This window comes from Phodopus roborovskii, unplaced genomic scaffold (genome assembly GCF_943737965.1).
Source record: "Phodopus roborovskii unplaced genomic scaffold, PHOROB, whole genome shotgun sequence".
NCBI lineage: Eukaryota > Metazoa > Chordata > Mammalia > Rodentia > Cricetidae > Phodopus > Phodopus roborovskii.
This window is the reverse complement of record NW_026125955.1, coordinates 211,066-229,681: the sequence shown is the minus strand read 5'-3', so window position 1 is coordinate 229,681 and position 18,616 is coordinate 211,066. Positions and strand designations below refer to the sequence as shown.

Here is an 18,616-nt window from a genome sequence, read left to right as displayed (position 1 = left end):
TAAAGCAGAGGCCACGGAGGAACAATGCTTACTGGTTTGCTCCCTTGGTTTGCTCACCGTGTTTTCTTATACACCCCAAGACCACCTGCCCATGGGTAACATGGTACACAGTGCTGGATTTACATCATTCATTAATCAGGACAATACCCTCAAAAACTTCCCCACAGTCTCTGTCATTCTCAGCACTTCCAACTCCTGAGCAAATTATGTACTCTCCTTGAGCCTGTTGCCTCACCAACAAGATGGGAATGGCAATAGCTAAATCTCTCATGGAATCCTTGACCATGAAATAGGTTTGCAATGTGCACACTGCTCTTAAACATCAGAACATAGCTATGCTTTTATGCTCAAATGACTTTTTTTTGTTAAAAAGAGAAGTTTTTATGCTAAATAAAAAGAGATAATGATGACTAACATTGGTGGTGAATGCCTTTAATCTCAGCATTTGGGAGGCAGAGGCAGGCCGATCTCTGTGAGTTCAAGGCCAGCCTGGTCTACAGAGCAAGTTCCAGGACAGGCTGCAAAACAATACAGAGAAACCCTGTCTCAAAAAACAAAAACAAACAAAACAAAACAAAAAAGGCCATTTAAAAAGAGAGAGATAAAGACATATTTAAAGGGAGTGTGCAAAAAAAATGGATACTTGACCTACTGGTTCAAGAGGTTGAGGCAGGAAAATCACAAATTTAAAGACAGCTTGGTCTATATAGGATGAGTTTAAGATTAGCGCAAGCAACTTAGTGAGTGAAACTATGTCTTAAATTTTTTAAAGTTTTAAACTGTGGCTGAATGTATCTCAGTGCTAAAGCATTTGCCTACCATATGCAAAGCCCTAGATTCAACCCCTATCACAGTCAAAGGGGAGGGTAACCTAGCTGCCACATTCATATAGCTGCAGTTTATTTGGCTTGCCAAATAGCAGTATGAAAACATGGAGCTTCCTTTGTTTCTCTGATAGTCATGCAACAAGTATGCATTGCAAACTACATACTCCAGATGGGTAGGGGTCATAGACATGGAAGGGACATATGTAGGGCTCTGATATAAGACCTGAGCTCATAAAAGGTCATAGCTCAGGCTAGGGAGATGTTCAGCAGTTATGAGCACTGACTGCTCTTCCGGAAGACTGGGATTTGATTCCCAGCACACACACAGTGGCTTACAACCATCTGTAATTCTAGTTTCAAGGAGATCCAATGGCCTACTCCAGTTTCTGAGGGCACCAAGTTCAAACACAGTGCATAAACATACATGTGGGCAAAGTACCCAAACACATTTTTTTAAAAGGCCTTAGCCTGGAAGCCACCATCAATGGACACTGACATGTCCTATTACAGGCAAAATAGCAAAGAAGTGATAAATACCCTCTTGATACTGGAGTACTGTGAGGTTCACAGTAATGATAATGGCAAAAGCTACAAAACATCTGTGGTGGTTAGAATGAAAATGGCTCCCACAGGCTCATATGTTTGGGCCCGAGTTGATGGAACTGTTTAGGAGGGAGTATGGCCTTGTTGGTGGAGGTGTGTCACTGGATGTGGGCTTGAGGTTTCAAAACAAAGGGCCCACACTAAAAACCAAAATGTGGAGTCTGTTTTGTATTGGCTAACTACTCCTGGGCATAGGACCTGCTGTGGAGTGTGACTGATACACCTGGGAACTCTCCATTGGAGAAAACTGACTTTCTCTTTCCCAGTAGGTATCAATTACAAATAACTTCTTGGTTAGGGGTGTGATTTTGCATCTACTTCCCCTTTGCAGTACTGGGATTTTGTCTAGTGTGACTCTACGGAGGTCTTGCGCATATTGCCACAGTCCCTGTGAGTTCATATGTGCGTCAGTCCTGTTGCGTCTGGACGCTGCAGCTTCCTAGGAGCCATCCACCAACTTTGGCTTGTACAATCTTTCCACCTCCTCTTCCACATAGATTCCTGAACCTGGAGCAAAGAGGTTTCTTGTTTGTTTATTTTAATTTGGGAGGGGGTAGTTATGTTTGTTTTGAAAGAGAATGAACATGAAGTTGGGTGGGTAAGGTAAGGAGGTGATGCGAATATGGGAAGATTCAGGGGAGGGTAAAAACATGGTCAAAATAGATTGTATAAAAAATTCTGTTAATAATTCTGTAAAAGTTAAATCATACACTGCAAAGTGTAGGAAGATTCATTTCAATGATCTCCTTATAGATCCAATGATTTCGTTTGAACGGTTAATTGTTGAACAGTTTTACTCTTGTGGCTTTTCTCCTTGGTTTGTTTTTGCTTTGACTTCTATGCTACACTAGTTTGCCATGTAGCAATTGCACTGTGCAATATTACAATAAGGACTGGGAAAATGTTTATGGATGTAACCTCTATTACAGTTTGCGATAGTATTTCTCTCTAGTTCTCAGTGATTTAAATGTGACCAAGCCTTCTGTACTTTATCACAAAGAGCAGGTTTTCCAGGTGACTATTTTGGTGAGTGTTACTCTCCCTGTGGAGTAGGGGGGAGAGGGGGCGGGGGACATGGGAGGGAAGGAGAGGGAACTGGGATCGATGTGTAAAATGAGAATATATACATAATAAAAAAGAATGTCTGGTGTATTACTGTTGAATCACTATGAATTAAAATATATATGTTACAAAAAATATGTTAATAAAAAAATGAAAAAAGATGGGGAGTAGAAAAGAGGGGGGAGGAGGAGGAACGAGAGGAGACAAGGGAGGGGAAACTGGTTGGTATGTAAAATAAATAAAAAATGAAAACTGAAAAAAGAGCCACTCCTAGTGTACTTCCTGCTTCCTGTCTGTAGGTCAGGATGTGAGCTCTTAGAGGTTGTTCTAATGTCTTCCTGCCTGCTACCGTGTTCCCCATTATGATGCTGAAGGATTCCTATACCTCTAGAACTGTAAGCCCAAATAAATCCTCCCTTTTATAAGTTGTCTTGATCATGGTGTTTTATCATAGCAATTAAAAATTAACTAATACAGGGGCAGGAGAGACGGCTCAGGGGTTAAGAGCACTGACTGCTCTTCCAGAGGACCTGGGTTCAATTCCCAGCACCCACATGGTATCTCACAATTGTCTGTAACTTCAAGATCTGACATCTTCACACAGACATAAAGGTAGACAAAAGGACAAGGCAACATATAATAAAAATAAATGAAACAGAAAATAAAAAAGAAATGGGTATGCAAGGTGGATGATTCTTGCCTTGAGAACTGACAAGATTGAACATTTTTTTTTTAAAAAAAAAAGTAATACTGCAGCTAAGAGAAATCATTAACTGATATAAAGGATTTATTAGGTAATAAGCAAAGGTTTAAAAAAAATGCAAAATCCTATCTCCTACTAGGCCATTAGTCATTCAACTCACACTTGCATCATACCTACTTGCAAACTAGATGTTGAAGACAGATGGATGAGTCAGCCACTGTCTTTCTCCTCAAGGATAATATGTAACATTTTAGGCATGAGGTTTGTTTCCAAAGCTGTTTTCCATATAGGAGTATTTCTGATCCTCCTGACAGAAAATAGAGGCTCAGAACTAGAAGTTACTCCTGTGAGCTGGTATCAGGACTCTTCTACCTGAGGCAAAGGCAAGCAAGAGCATAACCACCCCAGCAGGGCTCTTCCTCCCCCAGAGAACTGTGGCTCACTACCCACAGCCACTTGACTAAAGTCTGGCTCAGAGAGACATTAGAAATTCATCCCAAGCCCTCAGGAGCTAAAGGGCTCAGCAGCTGCATCCTATGTCCAAGTCCCTACCATGGTCAAGACAAGGTTTATTTCCCCTGAGGAGAGACTGATCTAACTTCCAGCTTCTGGCTCATCTTAAGCAAAGAGTTACCAGTGTGTTCTTCCAAGTTCCTAAGACGAGACTTACATTACATTCAAGAGGTAGGAAAGGAAAGGAAATAAATGTGGGTTCAAAAAAGGTCAACACATATTGGCAGTGTCTGCCTGGGCTATCACCCTCTCCCCCACCTGGAGGAAGCATGGGTTGCAAAAGTGAATAAATTACTGCAGCAGCATAGCAAAAAGAGCCAGGAGACTGTAAAGAGCTGGGAATAGCTGTGTGGGAGTCTTGAGGGATGGATAGGTGTTTTAGGAAAACAAGAGGAAATAGCCATGGAAGCCTTCTCTGCCCCTGTGCCCAGTGCTTTCTGTATAGGACTTGGCTGTCTGTAGCAACACTGTCTCCTGCATCATCTCCCTAGGAGTTAAGACTCAAGAGTTAACAGCAACTCTTAAGAACAAAGTATCACCGATATCTGGCAAAGAGGCCAGCACAGGCTTAGTGTGATGATCAGGGTAGGAATTAGTCTTTGAAGCCAACTCTAAATCACCAGATTAAAGATAAACTGCTTTCCTTTATTAAGGGACAAGAACATTAAAGGGGAAAATATCTCAGCTATGCCTACACTCAGCTTTTTTTAAAGACAGCATCTTGTAATATAGTTCAGGCCGGGCCTGGAACTCTTGATCCTCCTGCCTCAGCCTCCCAAGTGCTAGGATTATAGATAGGATGAGTCATCGCCACACCCCATTCCAAACTCCCACTTTGAAGTTCATTTTGACAGAGCACAGCCAAGTTTTTAAACTATGGTGAAGGAAGAAACGATAGTTGCATTTTGCTGCCCAGGCCCCCCAAAGCAGTGTTTTACCCACAGTTAACAAGTGGCCCCAGTTGTTCCTTCTAGAAAGTACAGCCACAGCCAGAAGAATGGCAGCTGCCTTGCTCAAAGGTATTCACCATCTATGAGACCCCTTTCTTCCTCTATTACTCCCCACATGCCTTTGGTAGTCTGGAAGCCCCCAAGCACAAAATACAAAAGCTCCCTGCATGCCAATGATGATTCTTTCCTAAACCTACTGTTTGAATTAACTTGAAGTTATAAAGAAAAGATTTCACTGGTTTTTTTTTCTCAATTGGGAGTAAATTTGTGTAATCTGTTATTCCAAGGTGTAATCTGGTTCAGAAGCTGGAATACAGCAAGATCTCATGACCCCAAATCCTCACGAAATTGAGTTCCCAGCTCTGTTTCCAGAGCCGCACTGTTCGCACATTTCAGCAAAGAACGCTTCTGTATCACTTTGAGCGGAACCATTCCTTAAAACCTACTTCTCAGCCTTCATAAATAGATCCTTCCTCTTTTTCAAACTTAGTGTGTTTTTGCTGGGGAAAATTGAAAATCTTAACTGATGAAAGCACAAAAATTATACATAGAAATGAGTATCACGACGTGCTTTGGTATTTGTGTACAGCGCGAGATGCTTATTTTATCTGGGTCTGGGCCTCAATCTCTCCAAACAGTCATCGTTTCCTCTTGGCAAATACTTTCAGCAGATCTCTCTTTCTCCCTTGTCTTTATCCTCAAGGATAGGCCGGCCTGAAATGCCAACCATGGGGGTTACCATCTCTCTGATTACAGCTGAGATGAACATTCCAAAAGTGCCCCCTCTTCCCCTATACCCTTGGTCTCAGTATTTTCCTGATGGCTGCTATCAGAATCAGCTAAATCTTGGAACCCCAAAAATAGATTCAGAAGAGGTGCCAAATGGGAAGCCCAAATGCAGCCTCTAACATCGGAGATACCATTGGACCAGGCTTCTTCCTTTCTCTGGGTGGCTGTTGGCCAGGATCCACATTCTAAAAGTATTTCTGTTGGTATCATGAAAGGAAAGACAGATATTCTGTCTTCTAAATTGCATTTGTTGAGCAGGGTTTAGTGATGCATGCCTGTAATCCCAGCAGGTGGAGGCAAGAGGATCAGGAGTTCAAGGTCATCTTCAACTATATATAGTAAGTTCAAGTAGAGTCTGGGCTATCCATGACCTTGTCTCAAAAAACAAAAACAAAAACAAAACCAAGCAGGAAAAAGATGAATGGTATCTCCACAACTATCTATGGGTTTGAAAATACTCTACATTTATACAGTTACAGTACAGTGTGATGCATTAACTATGTGCATGCTACAGACTACCAAATGAGGAAAGCATGGGGTCCACCCTACAAATCAGTACAGAAGCAACCATTTAACTTCGATCTGTAATTTCTGGCCTGGCACAATTTCAAGTGTGAAACTATAAAGTGAGAATGTCTTTCTTTTTGCCTGGATTCCCAAAAAGATGTGCATAGCAAAATCTTTCCATTCTGTTGAAAAGTTGACTGAAGATAGAGACCCATCCGTGTGGCAAAAAGTGTGGCCCCATGTAACTCTTACATAAAATAACCAAACCAAAATAACAAAACCATTGTCTTCATTCAGAATGTTACTGGATTTGATCACATGAACAAAGCAATATAAGATTTAAAAATCTTTTACTTTGCTGTAGCACATACTCTTTTTACTCATAAAGTAATTTTTCTCATTTTCTTCCTTTGCTCATAAAATTAAAAAAGTATATTAATCAACTTTGGAGGCATAACTGTTTGTGATTAATTCATACATGCAACCATTCTGTCCATTCTTTTAACCTAAGCCTACATTGTACTTTACACTTATTATCCATAAAGACAATTCATAAAGCACTGAGATGTAGCTCAATGGTAGCATCAACCATGCACAAAATGCTCCCTAGCACAGCAAGGAAGAAGGAGGAGGAGGAATATTATGTGGTCAAACAGATTGGGGAACTCTGGCTTGCTGATGTCCATCCTTAACCATCCATAACACATCTTCACCCCAAACTGCACAGTACAAATCCTTGGAAACTTTGAAAACATACTGGCTCATGCCTATTGTCTCCCAGAACTTCACGTTATACAGGATGCATGTCATCAGTAGTTTTTTAAAATCCTTTTAGATGATTTGGTTTTGCACTCAGGGTCAGTTCAAGATTCTGTGGCTATCATTTAAGTTTTTTAGAATGAAGTAGAAGGAGAGCATTGCAAGCATTGTCAAGGATTCTGTCTGAGGAGATGACAGATTTGCCTGCTGATCTGGACATCTTGTAGACAATGCCAAGGTGTTCCTGTGACCTTGAGGCTGCTTGGCTATAAGATCAGCATCTCCTCATTCTCTCAACACTGGAGAAAGATAGACCTGCTGGACCTCCAGGCAAACTGCTTACTACTTCGTTACAACCTTAGGCCTATAAAGTTTTGTGAGAAAAACTTCACCCCTTAGACAAATTGATTTCTTAACACTTGTGAGCCTAGCCAGGAACCATGCCCTACCAAGAGACTAGCACAGAGCAAACAAGACAGAGGAGTCCTGCTTGAAGGCAAAGGCTGCTGCTAGACTGCTGAACCAGAATCCACCCTCTGCTGCTTTGCTACTGCCCCTCCGGTGTCCTAGCCTGGCAGGGTCTGAGGTCAGCAGGCATTGGCCTATAACAATAAACATCCAAGGGCTGCTAGTGCTCTCAGTAGACGCTGCTTCAATCACAAAGGATGCCCCCCACCTTTGGTTGGCAATGAGGCAGTGAACAGATGTCAGTGGGGGAGAATGAAGGTGGAGTCAAAGGAAAGAAAATCCTGCCATAGGGAGAGGTAGGTGTGCTGACAGCCTCAACTTGCTCGTCTGTGCATGCATGAGCATTCTCCACAAGTTCTAGAACACAGAAGAATGGCTGCATCTCAGAGCTGTCTAGAAAACATTTTGATTATAACAGGCGTAACAAGGATCTCCACCTAGGGATTTCAAAAGGCTTCATAGCAGCCAGGCATGGTGGCAAATGGGTGTAATTCCAGCACTTGTGTGGCAAAGGCAGGAGGATAGGAAGTTTCATTCTAGCCTAGCTGTCATAGGCGATTGGAGCTCAAAACCAAATAAAAACACAAAGGTTTCAAGGACTTGCATCTTTCTCTATCGTATCTGGTGAGGGTATGCATGATTGAAGGGGTATGCACCAAACATTTTACACACATCTTTTAGACCTCTGAAATAATCCCCCAACATGAATAGCATGAACCCCATTTTACACAAAAGGAATTATGGCTCAGACACACCAGTCAGCTAAGACTCGTTTGTTCACAGTGTGGTTCTTCATAACTGTATACTATCTTCATCACTTCTATCACAGACCTAGCAAAATTTCTATCACCACTCCATTGTTAGTGAATGTTTAGGTTACTTTCCTTTCTCGGGTTAACATGAAAACCCAAATAATATGGTGGAAACCCTTGTACAACATCATCTTGGTATATTGTCTGATTTTTCTTTAGCATAAGATCCTGAGGCAGAATTTTGAGGGAAGGAAGGCCCCAAGTATGCTAATGTTAGAAGGCCTCTATCACCTCACAGCCTCACAGTTGAGGAGGATAATTTGTTTGGTACTCTGCTTATACTGAGGAATCAGACTATAAATTGTCAGGAGGATAATTACACTGTGCTCAGTAGCAAAGGAATCCACTCAGAGGAAAAAGGAAAAAAAATTGATCTTAAAAACTCATTCCTCCTCTGAATCCATTTTGCAAAGGGAAAAAATGTTTTTCTTTAGACTTAGGGTACAATTCAGGGGTAGTGTGCTTACTTGTCTAGCATAAGGCAGGCCCTAAGTAAGTAAGATTCCCAGCACCACCAAATAAAAAGAAAAGAAAAACATCTTCTTCTTGTTTTCCCATAGAGAACTTGTAGATCATTCCAGAGAACCTGTGTTATTTTGGAGGAAAAAGTAATAAAAGATACAGTCAAACCTCAAACATCCTCCTACACACAAAACAGATATGAATAATAGATTTCAGTTTCAAGTACTAGGGACTCAACAAGCATGTAGACTCTTGTTTTCTTTCTCTGTCTTTCTCCCTGTATTTTAGGGTCCCTCCTGGAGGAGACTTTTGGGGCTAGGGTGGTCATGGAGAGGGGAAAGACTTGGCTCTGCCAGGCAATTTCAGTCTTATCTGTCTCAAGGGTACAACATCAAGTTAACCATACATTATTTTCCCTCTAGCACTCTAACTCTGTGACCAACAAACAAGATGTGATGAGCTCTCTACCCCACCTCTGCTGCTGCTGTGGCCCTCTGTCCAGAGGAGACTTGTGCTCTCCCCTGAATTCAGCCTGTCCTCCCCCACATCAGTTCCCTCTTGCATCCCTTTACTAGGCAACTTCCTGAGCTAGAAACCCATATTGTGCTCTTCCTCTGTCACAGTAACACACTTAGACATCACATCCTCCTGGAAGCTTTTCCGACATCTCTGCATTGAGTCAGATGCACTTCTTCTACCTTCCCCAGAGCTGCCACTCATCTGCACAGCTCCGTTCCTCCCAATGGGCTGTGGACCTGTGTGTTAGTCCATCTCCACATACCCAGAAACCATCACAGGACATCACAACCCAGGCTAGAAAAGGGGAAGGAAGATATTCATCTCGACAGCTGCCATAACTAGTAAAATGCCCACTTGGTGCCAAATCCTGTCTTAGCTGGTGAAGTGGCAGTAAAAACACAAATAACTCTGCCCTCAAAGAGCTTATACTTTATTGAGGCGCCTACAATTTCCAGAGAGGGAAGCAATTGGAATGGCAGGAAGGAAGGATGGAGAGCTGTTTGAGGACACAAACTTTCCAGGTTAAAGGGCCAGAATCCAGTTGTCTCCTGTCACAAGCAAACCTTGCTGGAAGCTACTTATATAAATACTTACTCATCACACCTGATTGTGGTATTATCAAAGTAGCCTTGTCCATTAAAATGCTGTCATTCTGTGTACTCTATCATTTGCAGCAAATGCATGGGACCAGAGGACATTAAAATTGAGTGAAATAAGCCAGGCACAGTAAGTTAAATGGAAATAATGGTAGAGGGGTTTTACAGGGAATTTGGATAATATACAATAAAATGCAGTCTGTTATAAGAGAGCAGTCCTGAAGTTCCTTAGCACAGTGGGATAACTAGTGTTCACAAGAACCCTGTATATTTTATAAATATCTAGGAGAGAGGCTCTTGAAATCTGCAAACACAATGTAATGATGAGGAGATAGAAACAAAAATCTTGATTTGATCAGTAAATAGTGTATACATGTATTGAACTATCACGTTGTACTACATATAGACAATTACCATATGCTAAGAAATACTTTAAACAGGTAAAGAGATGGAAATGTTAACTATCCTGATTTTATCATTACATATTGTACATATGAACTGAACTACCACACTCTATCTAACAATTTTATACAATTAAAATAATAAGACTGACAAGATGCCTCAGTGGACAAAAGCATTTGCCATGCAAGCCTGATAATTTGAGTTTAAGCCCCAGAATCCATATGGTGGAAAGATGCCCTCTAACAGTCATGTAAACATCATACACACATACATACACAATAATAAATAAAATGAAAATTAAGGGCCAGGGATATATCTTATTGGTAGACTACTTGCCTAGTATGCATAAAGTCATGGGTTCAATCACCAACTTCACCAAATTAATTAATAGGTAAGTTAAAAAATTAAAACTAAGGCTGGGAAGAAGATAGTTCAGTGGGTAACACCAGGCCAGTGAGAGACCCTGTCTCAAAAACAAAACAAAACGCCACCAAGTCTCATCAAATGACTGCCTAAGCATGAATCTGAACAAGGATTCGACCAATAAACATGGTAATGTGGTAGGGGGAAAACTCAGGAGGCCTCAGCCCTATACAAAAAGCTATGGGCAACTAAAGAATGCAAGGAGTTGGAGAAACTATCTTCCCCAGGGAAGAGTACAAGAACTGGTTATATAATACCAAATTGTCAGCCCTGAAAACCTATGTACAAGAAACATTATACAGACTGAGCAGGTTATATTTAGAAATATATATGTGTATCACATATATATTCACATAGCAATTAATGGAAAGAGACCACAAATTTGAAAAAGAGCAAGGAGGGGCATGTGGGGGTGGGGCTGGGAGGAGGAAAGGAAGGGAGAAATTATGTAATTATATTATAATGTCAAAAATAAAAGAAATAAGTTTAAAACAAAACAACAAACAAGAAAGGATAAACAGAGGAGCAACAACACCAAGACTGACCTCTGACCACACACATGTGCACCTGCACATACATTATTACACACACAACAAACACAGAGAGAACAACACATGCAAATAAAAATTAAAATACATATGTCTTAATGAATATATGCAAAGAACTGATTTCTTATTTGAATCAGGAAGAGAAGGTTTATCATTCCCAGATAGGAGCAGAAGATTCTAGAAGGCTATGATGTTATCACAAGAGGATCATGATAACTACAGATCCACTAACCATTGTCTGCCTGCTAAATAGCCAATTATTCTTCATATGCTTGAATACAGATGTCTCATGCATAAAACTATAAATTAAAGTGAAAACTACTGATAGAATTCTATTGTGTTTTGAGTTTGATTTCTACTATGGAGGATTCTGGAAGTCCTAAATCCATTATTGGAGACTGAATTGAAGAACTCTCTGGGATGTGAACTGGGTCTTGATTCTAATTATTATCTCTCACCAGCCTTCAGAAGACTGCTTTTTAGCTCTTCAGCTTGCTGCCCCCATGTTGATGTAGTGGGAAGTGAGATGGTGCCCAGCCTTGCAGCCTAGGAGCCTTCTGAGGGGAGAGACCTAATCTACTTACCTGTCAGTCTCTAGAACCCAGCACAACGGTAAGAACCGAAACAAAATTGTGCCTGTTATAGAAAGCAATAATTCAAAGAACAGATGAGTTAAGGCCTCTAAAAAAGTACAGAACAGCAAAGCCAGTAAGCCTGCTAAGCTACTTATGCCCAGAAGGATAAGCAATCCATTCCTTGGAAACATGTATGCTAAATGCATTTCTGGCAATCATTTTACTTTCTGGTTCCCCTTGGTTTTTAATAAACGAGCTTTTGGAAATGCCAACTAAGCTCTACTGCAGCAACAGAAAATAGTCAAGATGTAGCCTCATAGTCACAACTGACCTGCAATCTAAAAGGTGGAGAGTCAGTGTAAAGAAAGACAGCAGCATTGATAGTAAAGGACCCCGATGGGAAGGTGACCTTCAGAGGCCAGTGTGTCAATGGCTAACTACGCTTTCCCACCTGAAGATCATCTCTCTAGAACAAACTTCACTCCAATCTCAAGGCTTTAACAAGAGAGTTCATTGGCTCACGCCTGCTCTCTGTACTAAGCAGGGTTGGACGTCCTTCCTCTCCAGCTCCAGCTTGTCTGGAAACTACAGAAATCATGGGATGGAGGCTGTTCTTTAAAGCATCCCTCGGATACTGAAGGAATCAGGAATTATTCCTTACCCTGGACAAATTCCACCTAAAGAAAATACCAGAGCAGAGCCTCTCAAGGAACTGACTTGGAACTCAGTGTCACCGCAGAGGGCAGAACACTGGCTGAGAATGTCAGATGCCCCTTCTGAATCAAGTATTTCTGTCATTGACTTTCTCTGTGACTTGGCCAGGGCCCCATTCCCAAACTGGCAGACTGAGTATGTTCCTGGATCATAAGCAACATGAATGCAAAAGAGAGAGGAGAGGAAAAGAATCTAGTAAGAAACTTTTAATTCAACACACAAGTCATCATCGAGTCATTTTAAAAGGATAATGCTTAATTTCATTTAGAATCGCATGTGTGGAGGCACGAAAATTCCCTCAGGGTTACTATAAGTCTTGATCCATCTAAGTGACTTGGGCAGGTCCTTTCCCCTTCCTGGGCCTCGGCTGTCACATGCTACAATACTCACAATGGTTTAATGACTGACTTTTTGGTTCACATAGTATAGTATAAATAGACTCTAGGAAAGCCAGAGGAGCACAGACAGGGACCCTCTTCTCCTGAAACCTGATCACCTTCATCAGGGTCAAAGGTGAGCCCAGAGCCATAACTTAAGTCTTCCATTCCTCTACTAGTCTCACACCTTGATGCTTTTCTCACTTTAGTTGCTCATGTGTCTAAAAAGGAGGAGATTAAATTTCTTGTTTCTAAAGGGGAGGACATTCTCGTGGACATTTTGGTGTTCAAATTTCCAGAGAAGATGTTTTCATCACATGGCAATATCATGAAGCAGACCAAAGAATTTCATGGTATTTAAGGAGAAAACAGGAAGCAAAAAAAATTTCAGAAAGTGGATTTGTTTCCCACCCCCAGGCCCGTTCTGTCAACCCACTGTCCCAAGAGCTTCTGAGGATGACAGGCAGGACAGAGACAAAATCAGTCTCAGCCAAGTGTCTCTCAAGTCTCGCAAGATCCCTTAAGCTCCATAGATCTCCAGAGATCATGCTCGATCCTTCTAAGCAAGAGCAGTGTACCTAAGGGTGTAACATCTCATCTAGTGGCATACGGACTGTGGTTAAGAGGTGTAGTTTTCATATTTTTCACTCCATGCAGAGTTATAACCTGCTAGGACTGTAATTTCCAGCAAAATAAACTAGCTGTCCTTTATGGTTTGCAGCCAGGGTTGCCACAACATTGGAAAATCAGAGGCAAGGATACAAAAAAAAAAAAAAAAAAAGAGTGGGTTTCTGCTATGGAGCTCACTGACTGTAGCCAAGACAAAGTAACTGCAAAGATGCAACAGAGTGTATTTCTCACAGAAAGTCCATGGGCTAGCATGAAATAATAGCTCTCCAGTGTTATGAAACATAACTAGAGGGACCAGATCGCTCAGCAGATAGACACTTGCCACTAAGCCTGATAACCTTAGTTTAATCACCAAGACTCACATGATGGAAGGAGAGAACTAACTACTACATGTTTCTACCCCACCCCACTTGTGCACTGTGGTGTGTGAGTGTGTCTGTGTGTGTTTCACATGCACACAGAATAAATAAAAATGTAATAAAAAATAAAATAAACATACCTAGAGCTATAGAGTGTTTCACTAGCTTCCTATATCTCAAAGGAGATATTATACCCCTAAGCTGATGTCCTGATTGCTTTTGTAATTATCATCTAAGCACCTACAAACATTAAATAGATCTCAGAGGGAGGAGTAGGAAGGCTCAGATTGACTCAGCATAAGGCAGCAAGCATGGAGCTATTTCCCACTGGGTTTGACCATAACAACTTTGAGAAGAACAGAGTAAAGGCTGCAAGATGCAACAAAACGGGTCACAATCAAAGCTAGATTGTGTGTGTGTTGGGGGGATGTCTCCATTTAGAAGCAAGGCCATACCTGAGGTATGGCAACAGACAGACAGTAACAAAGGTGTGTGTGTGGGGGGGGGTGGTTGGTGCAGACTTGAGTGGGCCTGTTTCCCTACCACCCTCATTCCCCAGTTACAAAAGAGTTTCTAGGACAGTCTCGACATGGCTCAAGTTACCAAAGAACAGCCTTTGGGGGGATTGTTGCCAGGCAACCAAGCTAGCCCAGTTCCACCCCTGTAACCTTGAAGATGGTAGGAGTTTGACCCCAGACAGTGTAAAAAATCATGTGGAATCCTTTAGCATCCATTTTCTTCTCCTCTATCTCCCCTCCTGCCCTGCCTCCCCCTGCTGCTTCTCAGAGCCCCAACCCAGCCTGCATGCTGTGGGCCAGTGTGGCTTGTCACTATTCAGCCCTTTAGTGTCTGCCAAGTTGTCCCAGTAGGGAGGCTACGAGCTGCTGACCTGTCAGCTGTCATTCACCCTGGCCATGTTTCCAAACCTCCCTCCTTTCCAGATTTCACTTTCCCACCATGGTTGGAAGAAATAGCTACAGGAAGTATATGAGGGAAGTTCAGCTAGACAGGCTGTATGTAGGGTAAAATGCTAACTGGAAGTGCTGGCCCTCAGCAAGATGGTCAGTAAAGGTGTAGGAACGCAAGGAGGAAAGGGTGCTAGAAAGAACAAACAAAAAGACAATGTTTGAAAAAGCTGACAATGTTTGCTTGTTTGTTTATGATCATAATCTAATATCCAGCCTGCTGGACACCTTGTTGAAGCTTATGCTCAGCAACAAGGGGGGGCCAGATGGTACTCTCGTTCTGCTCTGCATCTCCCTTTGCATTCAGCACTTACCCTCAGCCCATTGTTGAAAGGGCATACAGCTACTGAAAAGTGTGTCCTGGGAATCTCAGGAAGAGTCCAGGGTAGGGAAATAGAAAAGGAGATCTTTTTAGCAACTCACAGAAGGTGGCTGTGTTTGGCGTATGCACCAGTTCTTGAAGCACCTCACAGTCAAACAACACGTACATTCTCAAAGACAAGTGACCACACTAAAGATAAGAGACGGACACACTCCCAGCTCTTGCAACCTTCCATGAGGCCAGATCAATGGCTGTTTATCTCAAGAATCATTCTTTTCCTTTAACAATACATCAATGGCATAAAACTGCCTCTTTCTAACCCAATAGATTACTGGAAAGGGTTAGGCCTCCAGGTGACTTGGTGAAGCCATCCCCTCACCCCAGCCCATGGGAAGGGCTGGCTGACTCAGCACACAAAAAGTGAGTTGGAAAAGCAAACCTTCCTCCCTGGCCTCAATTTACCCTGCTCAACTCAGTAGGTGGCTCTCTGCAGGCTGGACAGAGATTTGGAAAAGTATTCTCCAAGCTGTATTATCAGATTTCTGCTAGACCAATCCTGGTAATCAGTGGGACCCCAGGGGAAGAAAAACAACGACCTTCTTACCCTCTTTGTTAACTAAGAATGAGCCAGAGCCAGGGCCTCGCTTTCCTGTTCCCTGCCTCACAGGCTTCTGGTTCCATGTCCACATTCCATCTGGTAGTCATCTGTGTTCTCCACCTTCCTTTGCTCACTGGATTCAGTTTATTTTTCACTAGCAGTGACCTCTGTTGTCCACCTCAAAGGTCAGAGACCTTTATGAAGGAAGAGGGATGCCCAGGCCTCTGACTACTGTCATTTTTGTGAGGGGTGGAGTCTGCAACGAAGAAGGGCTGACCTCTCTCCCAAAGCCTCACTTCAAATTCAGCAAGTAGCCATCTTCCACCTCCATCTGAAACTTTCTGGCCACACTGCTTCCCCTCCCCCCCCCAGCCTCCCTTATGTGCCAACAGGCCCAAGTACCTGGAGTATCTCTGCTATCATCAGCATTTTTAACATATTCACACACACCACACACACCACACACACACACACACACCTTTGAGAGAAGTCCCACATTCTAAGGGAATGCTCTCTTTCTTCACAGAGGAGATCCTCCCTATTCAAAATGTTGAGATCTAAAGTAGCAAAGAGCCAGGGCTCCCACCCGCCTACAGTCTCACAGATTCCCAATGTTCAGTGAGGAAACTCCCGGGACCTGGCGATCTCCGGCATCGCTGGATCTTAAAGCAAATGCACTTTTTTAAGAAAACCGATGACAGTTTCTTTAAATGGTTCTCTCCAGCAAAACTGAGGAGCAGGACCTTAGCGGCTGGGGACCAGCAAAGCCCGGGCCAGTCTCCCCTCCCCCTGCCGGCCACTCCCGGCGCGGCAACGCGGAACGTGCGGGTAGAAGCGGGCGGGAAGGGTGCTCAGAAGCTGCTGGGCGCGGGAAGGCCGGTCACACTCCAGCGCGAAGTCGCACGGGTCTGGCTGCAGCGGCCCCGCCACCCAGGAGGCATGCAGGCAGCTCGGCGCACTTTCCTAAGTGGCCGATCACCAGAGACGCCGGCGCGGGCCACTCAGTTCCCGACGCCACCGGGACGCTTTGGTCCGTACTGCCCAGGACCCTACGGATGCATCCCCTCCCTCTCCAAGTGCTGCAGAGTTAGCGGCAGCCCCCAGACCGGAACCCTGCGCCTAGAGGGCCACTCGGGACGGCGCGAGCGAATCCCGGGAACCCCGGAAGGCGGGAGAGCGTCCGAGAGGCCGTGTCCCTCGATCTCGGAGGGGCAGCCCTGGGCGGACCCAGTGGAACATCCCCAGAGACGAGTGGGTCGCGCGGGTGCGGGGCGCGGGGCGCGGGCGCCTCGCGCCATTTACCTAGCAATTCTTCGTCGTCCTCCGGGCCGAGCAGGCGACAGGGAAGACGGCGGCGGAGACGCACGGTGCGCCAGTACAAGCTGTCGGTGCGGCGCCCCAGGGCCAGCAGGTGCCCCTCGAGGTCCTCGAGCAGAGCCAGCGAGTGGCCGCAGAGGTCGGCGAGCTGGCGGAGCAGGCTGAGTGCAGCCAGGTGGCTCACGTCGCGAAGCTCGGCCAGTGGCTGCGGTGGGTTGCGCGGGCACAGACGCTGGGGCACCACCGTGCGCCGGTAGAACGGCATCCCGAGTGCTGGCGAGGGGACCGATGCGGCCCGCTAGCCTTGTGGCGCCGCTGCCCCCCGAGAGGTGGCCACAGTCCTGGTGGAGCAGTGTGCTAGCGCAGATGGCTGGGCAGGCAGGAGGCTTCACAGCCTGCAGCGCCGGCTCCCCGCGGGCTGCACACTCGCAGGAGCCACCAGTCCCTCTGACTAGGCTCCGCTGGGCTCCTCCTCCTCCCTGCCTTTCTCCTCCTCCTCCCTCGCTCTGCTACTTCGGGATCCCCCCCCCCCCCCGTTTTTTTTTTTTTTCTTTTGCGGTCAGAAATTCGCAGATTAACGCTTGATCTGGAAGAAAGGAAAAAAGGAAGTAGGAGTAGAAAGAAGGAGCAGAGAGTTAAAGAAGGAAGGTCTGAGTGAATGTGTGTTGAGGAGGGTGTGATGTTCGGTGCACAGGAATGTGCCGGCATCCTCCAGCTGAACTTCAGGCCCAGTACTGATGGTTAAGATTGTTTTCTTGCCCCCCCCCCCCGCGCCTTTTTAACTTAAACTTTCCTCTCTGTAAAACTAAAACTGTAAATGAACTGGCATCCACGCCAGCAAGTCACAGAAGTAGACAGAACAGTCTGACTTCCTACATCTAGTTTTCCTTCTAATGTATACTCTGTGCCACTCACCATCCCACACTGGTCTATGAGTACAGCCAGCTAGTGTCCAGAACCTTGGAAATATAAAGAGAACTAAGTACCTTATTTGACTGTTCAGGAAGGAAGTATCTCTGAGGAGTACCACTGTCTCTGTCTGCTTGTAAAGGCATGAAGGAATAATAACAATAATAAATATTTTGTAAAATAATCTATTCTATTGGGATTTAATTTTGTATTTTGTGCTAAAAGGGAGCCCAGAGCTATTTCCTTTGCCAGGAAGGCCTGGCAGCTGTGATGGATTTCATCCTTGGCCACAATGAGCTCCTGCAGGATACCAGAAGAGGGATTTCAGGACCTGAGATATGCTCTCAGTGAAGACAACCCTGATTTCTCTCAATTGTAGAATGTAAAGTGTACTCAAAAAACTAGAGTGCCTTTAGCGTATTTATTGTACTCCTGCATGCACTTGGGAAGTCTTCACTCAGAACTTCTCACACTGCTCTTGCTTCTGATCCCTCTCTAATCTACTTTGATTTCGGGTGTACTTTCTTTTCTAATTTTCCCACTTTCCATCCTACAATCACCCTGTTAAGTATAAGCCCTTAGAACCTATTAGCAGAACCTATTAGCAAAACATTTGTAGCAAAATACTTGGTGCTGCACTAATATGATGTGGACTGTTTCGAGATAGGATTTCTCTGTGGCTTTGGAACCTGCCCCTGTCCTGAAACTCACTCTGTAGACCAGGCTGGTCTCAGACTCACAGAGATCCACTTGTCTCTGCCTCCCGAGGGCTGGGATTAAAGGTGTGCCGGTTCCATCCTTTACTTTGGAAAATTAATAGTTTCTTAGTTCAAGAAAGCTCTGTGACAGGTACTGGAGAGCTGGCTCAGCATTAAGAGCACTGGCTGCTCTTCCAGAGGATTCAGGT

General features: G+C 44.0%; 1 protein-coding gene across 3 annotated transcripts in view; it reads right to left on the bottom strand.

Annotated features, from left to right (window-relative positions):
• Nhsl2 (NHS like 2) overlaps window positions 1-17,155 on the bottom strand; it is a 241,411-nt gene extending 224,256 nt beyond the window's left edge. For all 3 annotated transcript variants that reach the window (XM_051179152.1, XM_051179154.1, XM_051179155.1), the window contains exon 1: window positions 16,786-17,155. In XM_051179152.1, the coding sequence (XP_051035109.1) occupies window positions 16,786-17,065 (280 nt within the window). In that variant the 5' untranslated portion in view covers window positions 17,066-17,155. The remainder of the gene's footprint in view (window positions 1-16,785) is intronic.
• Between the last annotated feature and the right edge of the window lie 1,461 nt (window positions 17,156-18,616).